Source organism: Syzygium oleosum, unplaced genomic scaffold (assembly GCF_021117445.2).
Source record: "Syzygium oleosum isolate NSW1041296 unplaced genomic scaffold, Sole_v2.1 Sole_v2.09, whole genome shotgun sequence".
NCBI lineage: Eukaryota > Viridiplantae > Streptophyta > Magnoliopsida > Myrtales > Myrtaceae > Syzygium > Syzygium oleosum.
The window spans coordinates 2,176,446-2,189,605 of NW_026607493.1; the positions used below are offsets into that span (position 1 = coordinate 2,176,446).

At 45.0% G+C, this 13,160-nt stretch overlaps 1 protein-coding gene across 1 annotated transcript; it reads left to right on the forward strand.

Moving 5' to 3' along the window:
- The first annotated feature begins 10,859 nt into the window (after positions 1-10,859).
- On the forward strand, positions 10,860-11,387 carry LOC115661867 (uncharacterized). The gene is made up of 2 exons (XM_030584065.1): positions 10,860-11,046; positions 11,134-11,387. Exons 1-2 carry the CDS (start codon positions 10,860-10,862, stop codon positions 11,385-11,387), a joined length of 441 nt encoding a protein of 146 aa, XP_030439925.1.
- Positions 11,388-13,160: the final 1,773 nt, after the last annotated feature.

Here is a 13,160-nt window from a genome sequence, read left to right on the forward strand (position 1 = left end):
CTGCTGCAGCATAGATAAGTATCTCTTTCCCTAAAACTCTTCTCATAAGAGTTGAAAGAATCAAAAGAAAGAGGAAACATGTTAAAGCAAATGAATGCTTAACCTTCCCCCAAGTGCATTGCATATCTTTTGGAAAGAATTTCGCATGGTAATTTTACCTGTTTAATTCACCAATTCCCTATGAAAATTTTGACAATTCGACGAATGGTGTCGAACTGCTCCGATGTATTGAACGAGGTGTGTCAGGATGATGAGAGGCAATCCTTAGTCTATACACATTCTCACGTACCAAACCCATGTAAGATGAGCGAAAATGTTCCACTTCTACAAGGTAAAGGGGTTTCTCGCATAAGGTACAGTAGCCAAAATGACGAGAGGCAGTTCATTTCTCTACCCCATACACTACTGTTGACCCTTTGCTTGACCATTTGAGCCCATACACTTGGAGGTTCTTTTTAAATCACCCCTGTCAAGAACCACCCCACATTGGGGCAGCTTGAGGTAAATCAACATCACAGGGAGAATTCAAATTCAGAGGGAGCAAGAAGAGCGTCCCTCCTTTTTGGTCACCGCCCCTGTGGCTTCGACCTTGTCATTTTCACGCATCCGGTGGTCCTCGACAGAGTCCTCCAAGACAAGCACACCATCGATGGCCGGACAGTCGAGGCTAAGGGGGCTTTGTCAAGAGAGAAGCAGCAAACTAAAGCTTGTCCAAAATGTCAACATCTTATTGATAACAGTGATGAGCAAGACAAGAAGGATGATGAGTTTGTAATATCTAAAATTTTCTATGATCATCAGCTGCAACAGCTCGCACAAGGTGAAAAGATGAATAGAAATTTTCTTGCTCTCATTTGCATTAATCTTTGAGTGTTTTTGTTGCAAATGAACTCTCACAATAATTTAAGTGCCTTAGGATGACGAAGAACGGTTCTTCTTCTATCCCATACACTCATATCCCTTGCTAGCCCAATTGAGCCGGCGATTTCATTTCGTACCAACCTGGGTTGGTGATCATCCCCTACACCAGGGGCAAGGCAAAAGTCACCACAGCTTGAGCATCGGGGTCCAAAGTACCGAATCAAGATGAAGACTCCAAGAGCCTAATAACATTGTTCGCTCAAACTTGTTTAGGCTAGTCCCGACAACACCAAAAGAGCAAGCAATAAAATCTTGAAAACTAGGGGCATGAAAAAGCAGTGTGCCTGGTAAAAGCAAGGCCAATGCCCATGAATAAAAAACAAAGAAAAAGAAAAAGGAGAAGAAGAAAAACGATGAAAAAGACAACCCCAAAGGGTTAAACTTGAGTTCTTCTTCGATACAAATTCCTACTTTAGGAACTCTGTCTTGACAAAGATCTGTCACATGATAGATGAAGACAAGCCTATTTTTGAGAAAGCAATTGGAACAGAGATAGAATGGTATCCAGGAAAATGCTTGACGCAGAAGCTCCTCAAGAAAAAGTTGTCAAAGAAGCTAAAACACGGGATTACCCAGGGAGTTTTCCAAAAGAGTCCCGACGGTGGAGAAGAAGGCTGGTGACAACGCTAAGATGATCACCAATTTTCACCCTTACACACATTTTTGAGCCTAACGATCATTTCGTTTCTCAACCTGTGAACTGAGCCCACGTTACATCCCTCATGAAGTCTCTTCTGACTAGGGCACTTGATTTAACGTGGAATTTCAAATGTTTATAAACAACGCTCGAGGAAGTGCGAGCAAGACTATTTCTATCTCGTTTTGCAGGGTTCTTACTTGTAAACCCGGAGATGATTGCAGAATATTTCTTTCATGGCCTTGACTCGGACAGTCTCCTTCGTTAAGCCATTGACCAAGCTTACATTACGACCCTGAAGAAGACCTCTCAGATTGGCAGCGTCGTACCGCTCGCGAGAAAACTCAGACCCTTGCGGATGTGATGACGGTCAGATTGAGTGTTTTCGATGTTCCTGCATTAATGGACGGGACAAATAGCCCTTTTCAATGAGAGCGAGTGGAAAGTCCTTTCTGACTGAGGATCCCTCGTTCAGCATCTCGAGAAGTCCACATCCCAAGCGAAAATTGTCTTGATTGACCCTCTGTGGATTTTTGGTGATGCAAACATGGCAAAATCATTATGCATGAACTTTCAAATACACATTCTAGGATAGCCTAGCTTGTCTATCCTTGATGAATGCATGCATGTTTGCGCTAACCCTCTTTGACAGGTAAAATATCCTCAAAGATTCAAAGAACATATGACCTTTAGAGCGTCTCCAAAGATGTCACAGAAAATTTCTTCCGCTCCCCAAGTGGAATTGACACAGCATGCTTTTGCAGCTCAGAGTTCTAATCCCCAGTGATAGAACACGAAAATTCGAGCGTTGGAGAAGCCCTCATTATCATCACAAAAGAGATGCCCTGAAAAAGGTCGGGTATTCAGCAGATGATACATCAAACCTCCAGGTAAGAAATCACAGGTATTTTATCAGATTTCTTTTCAAACTACCCAGAAGGTAAACAGGGTATTTCTTTGAAAAAGAAAAGTATCTTGACTAGCTGGTCAAGATATTTCATACGATATTCAAGAATAGCCTCAGTTGTCTATTTCTCCGATGAATATGTATGTCTTTGCACAAAACAAAATTTGTCGATAGAGACACGCCTTAAGAGAGCGAACGTGCCCGGAGTAAGTACATTTTACCCATGCTCGATTCTAAAAATCCATGTACCTACAATTGTTATGGTACCCTTTGAACATCGAAGTGACCCCTTTGTTCACCCTCTGAACATCGGAGTGACCCCGTTGTTCACCCTCTGAACATCGGATTGACCCCGTTGTTCACCATCTGAACATCGGATTGACCCCGTTGTTCACCCTCTGAACATCGGATTGACCCCATTGTTCACCCTCTGAACATCGGATTGACCCCGTTGTTCACCCTCCTGAGCACAGGACTAACTCTCTCTGTTCACATCAAGTCTTTTCAGGTACCCCTTATGATGCAGGTACTTTGGTAAAGCAAAAGTCAGTCAAGGCGACCGAAGAAAGGTTCGGGTCCTAGACAGACAAAATCCAGTCAGTTAAGGCGACCGAAGAAAGGTTCGGGTCCTAGACAAATGAAATCCAGCTGGCGACCGAAGATAGGTTCGGGTCCTGTGCAAGTGATTTCCCCCAGTTAAGGCGACCGAAAAAAGGTTCGGGTCCGAGACAAATGAAATCCAGTCAAGGCGACCGAAGAAAGGTTCGGGTCCTAGGCAAGCGATTTCCCCCAGTCAAGGCGACCGAAGAAAGGTTCGGGTCCGAGACAAACGAAATCCAGTCAAGGCGACCGAAGAAAGGTTCGGGTCCTAGACAAAAACAATCCCCGTCAAGGCGACCGAAGAAAGGTTCGGGTCCTAGACAAACCATTTCCCGTCAAGGCGACCGAAGACAAGTTCGGGTCCTCGACACACAATATCAACTATCTGGAATTACTCTACCCTTCGGCAAGGTAAGTAGCCCCAGGTATGTTTTTATTTGCTTTAGCATGCATCATCTTATATCGCATCATAAAAATGGGACTCCGGTCTCGCCAAAAATAACATTCATTGAACATGCATGGGTCAAATTTAGGTGCCATTTTATCTTTGAACGTAACCTCTGCGAGCTCAATCTCTGCGAGCTCACCTTCAAAGAGGGGCAGCTGTTGACACCTATTTTTAAATTTGCCCAAAATTAATTGCACAAAATTTAGGAGTTAATTTTCTTTAATTCCTAAAACAAAAATATTTCAATTTAAATGCACTGCATATAGAAATTAGGCACATTTTACATTAATAGGGTCTATTAGAGAAGATTAATTAAAAAATTTAAAAAAATTAATTAAAAAAATTAAAAAAAATTGGATCGGGCCGGGCCAAGGCAGCGGCCACCCCGACCTTCTTTCTCTTTCCCTCCTGCGCCCCGGCCCGCTCCCTTTTTTTCTTTTCTTCCTCCGCGCGGCCCAAACCCATTCTCTTCTTTCTTTTTTTTCTTCTTCCTTGCAGTGGCCTGGCCCCGCCCGGCCGCTGCCTCTTCCTTCTTCCCCGTCGCTCTCACCGCCCTGTTCGCCTCGTGCTCGACGCAGCGTGACGCTGCGGCGGCCTCCTCCTCGCATCGCTATCCGGCCAGAAAGCGGGGCCGGATGAGCACGCCAACGGGATCGGCATTAATTGCCAATCCCGTTCTCCTATCTTCCGGCTCGCCCTTATCCCTCCTCTCTCCCGGGTTCCTGTTCTCTCCTCTCGCATCCCAGAACCGACACCCCTGCACGGCCTATGGCCGCGGAATTCGCGGAGCCTAGGCCGGTGCAGGCCATCGTCACGCGGACGCCACGGAGAGGGAAGCCATCGTTCGTCGTCCAGCTATAAATAGCCAGAGAGAGAGAGAGCGCCGGTCGGCCATTTTTGGAGAAAAATACAGAGGGAGCGTGAGAGCGTGAGCCGGGAGAGACAGGAAGCCTCCGGCAGCCACCGCGCCTCAGCCATCCATCCCCGTCGCCGAGCCGACGGCGGCGACACAGAGAGAGAGAGAGTGGGTCGGCGATTTTCAGAGAAAAACAGAGTGAGAGAGAGAAACCGAGAGAGACCGAGAGAGAATAGAGAGTGAAACAGAGAAGAGAAAGGGAGACGAGAGTCCGCCGGAGCTAAAGAAGAACTAGTAGCGGTCGTCGATGCCGCCAGACCTGCCGGAAGCCATCCAGACGCGCCGTCGACCGGTGAGCCCCCCTCGGCCGAGAAGCTCCCCTGTTTTCCCCTGTTTTTTGCCTCGATTTGGCCGGGACTCGCGCCGGCCATTTTGCGCGAATCCTGGCCCATACCGTCGTCGGTCCCGATCCCTAGTCGCCGTCGGAGGTGAACCCAAGCCGCCGGAGTCGACCGGATCGCCGGAGGAGGTCGGAATCCCTCGTTTTTCCACGCACCCGCCAGGCGTTCGACGAAATGCCTCAACCAGGCTGGTTTTTGTTTCATCGCCGGCCGGCGAACGGTGGTCCGACGGCGGCTCAGGTGAGTGGCACAGCCCACAGGCGGTCCTAGTCGGGCGATTTGGGGGCGGCGCTGGCCTGGGTCAGCCGGCGGACGGCCAATTTTGGCCTCTCCGGCGCCCCCCTCTTCGCGGGTCTGTATGTTCGGGTCGGATTCGGGTCGGATCCGACCGACCCGGATTAACAGATCCGACCCGGGTTAACGACCCGGTCGAATCCGTTGACCCGGGTCGGTTCCGACCCGATCCGGATTGATCGATCTGACCCGGGTCAACGCCCGGGTCGGATCCGTTGACCCGGGTCGGTTCCGACCCGGATCCGCGACCCGACCCGGTTAATTTTATATTAATATTTTTATTTTATTTTATTTTATTTAAAAAAAAAAGAAAATTTAAAAAAAATTTATTTATTTTTTTTCTCTTCTGTACTATTATTTATATATATATTCGAAAAAAAAAAGAAAATATTTTTTTTTTATAATTATGTTATATCTAAGTGTTTTAATTTATTGTTGTATTATTATGCATGTTATTGTCTTGTTTAAATTAGACAATTCTGAGGTTGTGCGGTAGTATTTTGCATGTTAATTTTATTACTGTTGTGCATGTCTTTAATACAATTTCATGAGCTGTTGTGTTTTTGAATGTCATCTGACTTAGTTAAGGTTAGAACCTTAGGCTGCATGAATTGTTATGTTCCTGACTGCTAATCGTTTCTGATTATGCACTCGCTTGATCACCTCACATGTTAGGAGAAAGGTCCTAAAATCAATCCAAACTGCCTGATAAATGTTTTAAAAAATGAACAGGGTAAAAAGGTACCGAAAGGGCATTAGTTATCCAACTAGTGTAACCAAGTCCCCGAATTCAGTTAATCTCTGGTTCGCAGGAATAGGGTGATTCTCTTATCACCCTATTTGGGTTTCTAATCGACCCACCCCAAATCGATTAGTGGCGACTCCTTGATATAAACCACTTGCATGTTAAAAACTTAAACCCTAAGTCGCGATATGGTATGGGCTTGAGAGAGCCCGAGTTAAGTCCCGAACCTAGACTTAGCACGTACCAGGCGAGCCCCCCTTTTTTGCATGTTGTTTAAAAAGGGTTCGAGAGTTCGGTCGCGACAGAAATATTACCTATTAGTCTTATAGAATTATGGGAGTTTGGTCTTTAACGGCCAAAGATTAAACCATATGAGGTGAGGACCGCTATGCAGAGGAATTTGCTTGAAAAGTGAAGACGTACGTGGGACTCTAAAACAGAGTTTAAGGCTTATCATGTCATTCAGCTGGATTCTTTTGGGAATTTACGTCAATTTTACCTCTGATGAAAGCTGCACTTGGCAATCAAACTTGCGGACCATAAAGGGTTTCATCAGTTTATAGATGCCTTTCAAGTTCTTCTTTTCTTTTACATATTGCGATGATAAGTATCGGACAAGAAGAAAATCACAAACCAGGGACAGTGTGCATCTGTCCTTGCGTTTAGCTATCAGGTGTGGCCCCTTCACCGCGCTTGAAGAAGGAAGCCATTAACCATCTTTTCTGTCTTTTGGTGTTTCTTTTTTGAGCAATTTCTTTTTTTTTTCTTTTTGCCACAAAGACCGATAAAGAAGAAAGTCATTGATTGCGGTTGAACCTCAATTATCCCGATCAATTCACGTAAAAAGAGATTAATTGAAATTTATCGCTCACTGCATTAACACTTGAGGTTTAATTAAATATCTTCATCAAAAAAGAGACACCATAAGTGTTATAACTTTTGTACAATTTTCATTTGAGTGCTATAACTTTTTTTTTTCAATAATTTAAAAGCTATAATTTTTGTACGATGCTCACTTGAGTGTCATAACTTTTAAAAAGTGTTCATTGGAAGTTGGGAAAAATTATTCAATCAGTTCTAAACCTATTGTACATATGTCAATTTAGTTCTAAACTTTTTAATTTTGCTAATATAGTCCTAAACATTTGTACGAAAATCCAATGTAGTCCTCAAGGCCAATTTTCGTTGGAACGACCGGTTATGACTAGACCGTGTTAGTGATATCCTAAGAAAATTATCTAGAATGATTATTTTGAAATTTCGCGTAAAAGTTTATAATTATATTGACAAAATTAAAGGACTTCATGATCAAGGCCCTCCACGTGATTAAGACAAATTGATTGGAAAAAAGGTACCTGGGGGAAAAGAAAGATAAAGCTGATGTTGATTTTGATGTTCGTGAGTGTTTTGCGAGGTGAAGACTGGTTACCAAAAACAAAGAGAAGACCCAAATTAGAGAATCCATGACTCAAGAGGAAGAGCTAGGCCCACGAAGACCGCAAAAGTAAGTCAAGAACCTATAGGTTGACAATAAAAAAAAAAAGGAAATGGTTACTTAAAATAATTGAAGACATTATAGCACAATAACTCCTTCCAATTGGCTCCGTGATTGTGTGACATTATGAAATTCGACCCATTTTCGGGATTTATGAAATGAATATTTCTTCGTGCACTTTCAGTAAAATCTCACTCGGAAATTGATCACTCTCGAGATACTAACCGTTAGGGAAAGGCTAGCTAGGAATTAAGTACGTGGACCTAAGAACTTGATCATGGATTGGCACTTCGACCATAAGGATTGATGAGCGAATATTTTGTGCCATTAGAGACCGATCCAAGGATGGCTATGAAACGATTCGCAAATCTTATACGATTGGAACGCGGGTGATTCCGCTTAACCATTGTAAGAGTTTCGAACGATCCTAAACCTAATCCGAAAGATTGTGTCCTTCGGAACTAGTGATTGACCCTCGCAATTACATGACCACCGAGATCGTCATGGCTCAAGTAAACTTGGATGTGGCTCGATGTCATCAGCCACGTGTCGATACGCGTAACTCCTAAAAGCCGCCCGTTAGTTTGAGATACACTAAAGTTGCGATTGTTGGATTTTGGCCATTAATTAGAATCCGAATTGGGATGTCGAATTTTCAAGATTTCCACGACTAATTTATCGGACGTCGTCTCATTTAGCGTGGCCAACTATCAGATCGATTAGAATTATCGAAAAAAAAATCAAAATTTGGACCGGGAGTGAAAAAAGACCATTTTGCCCCTGGGTCAATTGAGCACTTTTGAAATATTGAAGGGCAATTTGGACAATTGCATTTCCCTCCATAAGCGAAAATTTGGACAAGAATCCCTCTCTCCTTTTTGCTTATTCCTTAGTTGCCGTTGGATATTTTCCCCATCTTGCCTTAGAAGACTCATTTGTGGCCTTTGGATCTTTGATGAGACTGATAGGTTGATCTTGGCCCTTGATTTATGTGAGTGGGGTGGGTAGATAATATTTGACCTTTGACCCTCTCTCTCTCTTCTCATTACCGGAGCTCTCTCTCTCTCTCCCTCCTTGGAATCGGCCGAGGCTTCAAGCACCATCACCTCCGCCATGCTTCTCCGGTTCAGACGCCACCGGACCGCCGCCTGAATCTCCGGCCATCCACCCGTCCGACCGCCGGAGTGCGTACTGTTCACAAAAGCCTGAACTAGCCCAGAAACCAACTGAAAAACACCCATTTTCCCATATTTCTCTCTCTCTTTAGGCCTCACTCCTGGTACTCCGACCACCACCATCTTGTGCTCGTTCCAACCATCCCAGCTTGGTCGCCGAAAAGCCGCCGGAACTTCCCGTCCAGCCCTGTTCACCGCGGGAGCTCAGTTTGCCTGTTCACCGGTTTTCTTGCTTAAACCCTTGGTAAGTGACTTCCTAATCCTTGGTTAGGCTAGTGGGTTACTAATGGCATGTCTAGGGGCTGTGGATAGTTGGTTTAGGGGTTGTATAAGTTTGATTTGCTTAATGGTGCAAGTTTAATGATTCTCGGATTTCTGGTTGTTACTGTACCTCTGTGCTTTGTTATTTTTTGGTGATCATTCTGGGCCGAATATGAGGAAGTGTTCCGCATGGAATTTGTTCCCAACATCTTGAGGTATAACATAATTTAAATTCATAATTTTTGGAATTTTTTTGGGGTCATTCGGAAGTCGGTTTTCGGACCGTCTCAGGGCTGCCGGAGTTACTGTTCACCCGACATTCTTGTCTTTCCGATTTTTTATAAAATTTTCTAGACCTTATTTCAATAAACTTCCTTCACGAAAATTGTTAAAAACACTTGTTTCTATGATATATAAAAATTTCAGAGCTTTTCAAAGTGATTTAGGTACTGAATGAGTTGTATTTTTTATGGTCTAAGGGGCTGTCCGAGCGAACCGGGTTCTGTCCGGCTTTGAGTGTCAAAACGCGGTGTTTACGGTTGGAACTGGATTTCGAGTTCTTCACTGAAAATGTTTATCAAGATGTCTTATACAACATATCCAAATTTCAGAATTGTTGGAGTTGATTTACTATTTATTTCAAATGGATTTCAGTCACTGCGCAACTGCCCAGTTTGGACCCGATTTTGTATATTTTCGGTTTTTCTCTCTCTCGAGAATTATTCGGTGTTATTGTGGCGTTTTGACGGATTTAGTTGACATTAGGCTAATTTATAAAGATAAGAATTGGTAATGGTTGTTGAGTGTGTGTATGGTCACGACACGTTCCGTCTAGGCGGGGGTTCTAGACGTTGCCGATCGCGGTGGAGGCCGGATCGATGCTCCTTTATGGAATGTCGTCTGGGCGGGGGTTCCAGACGTTGCCATCGCCGAAGTAGCGGGACGATGCCTGGTTACGCCAGAAGACCGGCGGGGGTTCGGTGGCCCAAGGGGCCGTTAATAATCTGGACATTTATAATCGTGTGTTATGCATTGGGGAATGCAATGTGCTTGTGTTACTATTGAGTATGTCTGGATTAATAACCGTTTTGTGCACGTTTACATCATGTGGTTGTATCATGTGCTCGAGGAGCGAATTGCCATGTTATGGCGGTATTCTAACGTGCAGGGCGTGTGCATGTGCCAAGGCGGGGTAAGGACGCCTGTGATTGTCTATGGCACGTTGTTTGTTAGAATTGCACGTTTAGGATTGTCCGGAAGTACGTGTTAGCCTAAGCGAGGCTTAGGTAGTTGCTTATTGAGAAGTGTTCTCATGGTTGTATAACCAAACCATTTCAGACCCATGACCATGACTGATCCGGAGATGCCACCAGGGTACCGTGATGATCTAAGGATGGGATTATTCTCCTCATCTCTTTTGGAGTACCCCTTTTGTAGAGGAGTTAAGCTTACCCACCCCCCAATTCTTTTGGACCCATGTATTTGTTGATGTGTTTCGATTGTCTCTCTATTATCCCGTTGGATTACATGTTGTATGGAGAGTTCGTTTTGCTTCCGCTTACACTATTCGTTAGCGTTTGGTTTGGGTCGGCGACAAATCTTGGGATGTCGCATACTTGATGACCTCGGAGGGATGTTGGCGCGCTCTCGAGGTTCGGGGCGTGACATCCCCGTTTAATTGGTATCAGAGCAAGGTCAGCTCGATCCAAGTTTGGTCGAGACTTGGAGTGATAATGACGATGACTTTGGGGTAGTCATTTAGGGAGACCTGCTTGATCACAAGTTTAGATTGCTTAATACATGCTTCACGATTATGTGCTTGTGATTGCTGGATGCTTACTTGGTGATATTCTTGGTTGCAGGCGCTGCGAGGATTAAGGTGAGACCGAAACTCTGTTCATTAGGTGTCGCTCATGCTTGCCTTGCGGTTGCTTGTCTTATGATTGCCGTTGTGATTTACTGCCTAGAATTGCTAAACTTGAGTAGATGGCTTAGGTCTATAATTCCTGGGCGGAATTATAGCAGGTTTAGGTATTGGTGAGAGAACCCTGTGAGGATGAGTAGCCGAGACAGAGGGACTAGGGGGACAAGAGGCCAAAGGGGTTCACGAGCTAGAGCTATGGAGGATCCTAGAGTGGATGGGATATTGAGGGCACTTGCGGAAGTTAGAACCTTGATGGGTAGGCAGACTCAAGGACAAGCTGCTGCTGTTGCCGCTGCTGTTGAAGCCGCTGTTGCCGCTGCTAACGGGGCTAATGGAAATAATGGGAATAGTGGTCATAATGAGAGTGGAAATGGGAATTATGGTCAAGGGCAAGTGAATGTGAATAGGCAGATGCATCAGCTAGTTGAGTAGTTCTTGAACTTAAAGCCCCCTAAGTTTGATGGTAAAGGTGACCCTGAGGTTGTATCGCTGTGGGTAGAGGAATTGAAAAAGGCTTTTGAGGTACTAGGGTGCACCAAGGAAAAGAAAGTAACCTTGGCGGTGTACCAGCTCCAAGGAAATGCGAGTGATTGGTGGAAGGCCACCAGAGGAAGAGTGTTCCCTGCTGGTACCGCTCAGACTTTGGTTGTGTTCGTTGAAGTCTTCAATGGCAAGTGCTTTTCTGAGAGTGCACGGGAACAGAAGATGGCAGAGTTTCTATGACTTCGCCAAAATCAGATGTCAGTGGATCAATACGAAGCAGAATTCGCCAGACTATCTAAGTTCGCACCAAGGATGGTGGAAGACCCTATGGATAGGGCACGGAGGTTTCGAGATGAATTGAAGCCGGAACTCCGCAATCAGCTGATACTTCTGAATTTGAGGGATTATAATGAACTCTACGAGTAGGCACAAATGGTTGAACGAGATATGACAGAAAGGGCTGCCGCTTCGGGATCGCGATACGCGCCGGTTAGGGACAATCGGAACTTTGGAAAGAGACCTATGACTGGGAATAGGCGATTTGTACCTCCCGTTAGGAAAAACATTGGAAAGCCGAACTATCACTCCAGCGCGGCATGTCGATCGTTCGGAAGGAGGCATGGGAATGGCCCTTGCCCGAGCAGAAGTGGAGCTTGTTATGGATGTGGCCAACATGGTCACCAAGTGAGAGATTGCCCGAGGCAACAAGCTAGGCCACCAATACAACCGCAACAGCCTCGGATGGGAAATTAGGTCGGAACCGCCCCGCAAAATACTCAGAACCGACCCCCAGCTCAAAGGAGAATCTATGCTATGGCTCGCAAAGAGGCGGAGGATGCACCTGGCGTGGTCACAGGTATGGTCTCTTTATGTGATCATGCTGCTTATGCCTTATTTGATCCGTGAGCATCGCATTCATTTGTGTCTGAGCAATTTGTTGATCTGGCTGGCATGGAATTGAAACCGTTAGAGGTAAATTTATGTGTTACCACCCCTGTTAAGGATAAAGTGCTAATCTCGTTAGGATGTTCAGACTGTAAGATTGTTGTTGGTGGTAGGGAAGAATTGATGGATTTGGCTGTTTTGGCTATGTTTGATTTTGATGTCATTATTGGCATGGATTGGCTGGTTAGACAGAAAGCCGTTATGGACTGTAGTAACAGGGTGATCCAATTTAATCCGGTTGGTCATCCTAGATATGAGTTTGTGGGGAATCGAGGAGGAACCTCGATTCCTTGGATTTCGTCGCTTGCGGTGACTAAGTTGTTGGACGATGGGTGTCAAGGTTACCTGGCTACTGTGGTTGATTCATCGATTAAGGAACCGAGGCTAGAAGAGATAGCCGTGGTGTGCAATTTCCTCGATGTCTTTCCTCAGGAATTGCTAGGATTGCCACCTGAGAGGGAAGTGGAATTCATAATTGAGTTGGCCCCCAGGACAAAACCGATATCTAGAGCGCCCTACAGGATGGCATTATTAGAGTTAAAGGAGTTGAAGGTTCAGATGTAAGAACTACTGGATAAGGGGTTCATCCATCCAAGTGCGTCACCGTGGGGAGCGCCAGTGCTGTTTGTAAGGAAGAAGGACGGGTCCTTGCATTTGTGCATTGACTATAGGCAGTTGAATCAAGTGACTGTTAAGAACAAGTATCCGTTGCCAAGAATAGATGACTTATTCGATCAACTGCAAGGGGCATCGGTATTCTCCAAGATAGACTTAAGAACGGGATACCATCAGTTGAGGATTAAGAAGGAGGACATACTGAAGACAGCATTCCGTACTCGATATGAACATTACGAGTTTACGGTAATGCCTTTTGGATTAACTAATGCCCCGGCTGCCTTTATGGATTTAATTAATCGGGTGTTTAAGGAGTTTCTGGATCAGTTTGTTATTGTATTCATCGACGACATTCTGGTGTATTTAAGGAGCCCCGAGGATCATGAGCGACATCTAAGGATGGTTCTACGGACTCTAAGAGAACACGCACTCTGTGCCAAGTTTAGTAAGTGC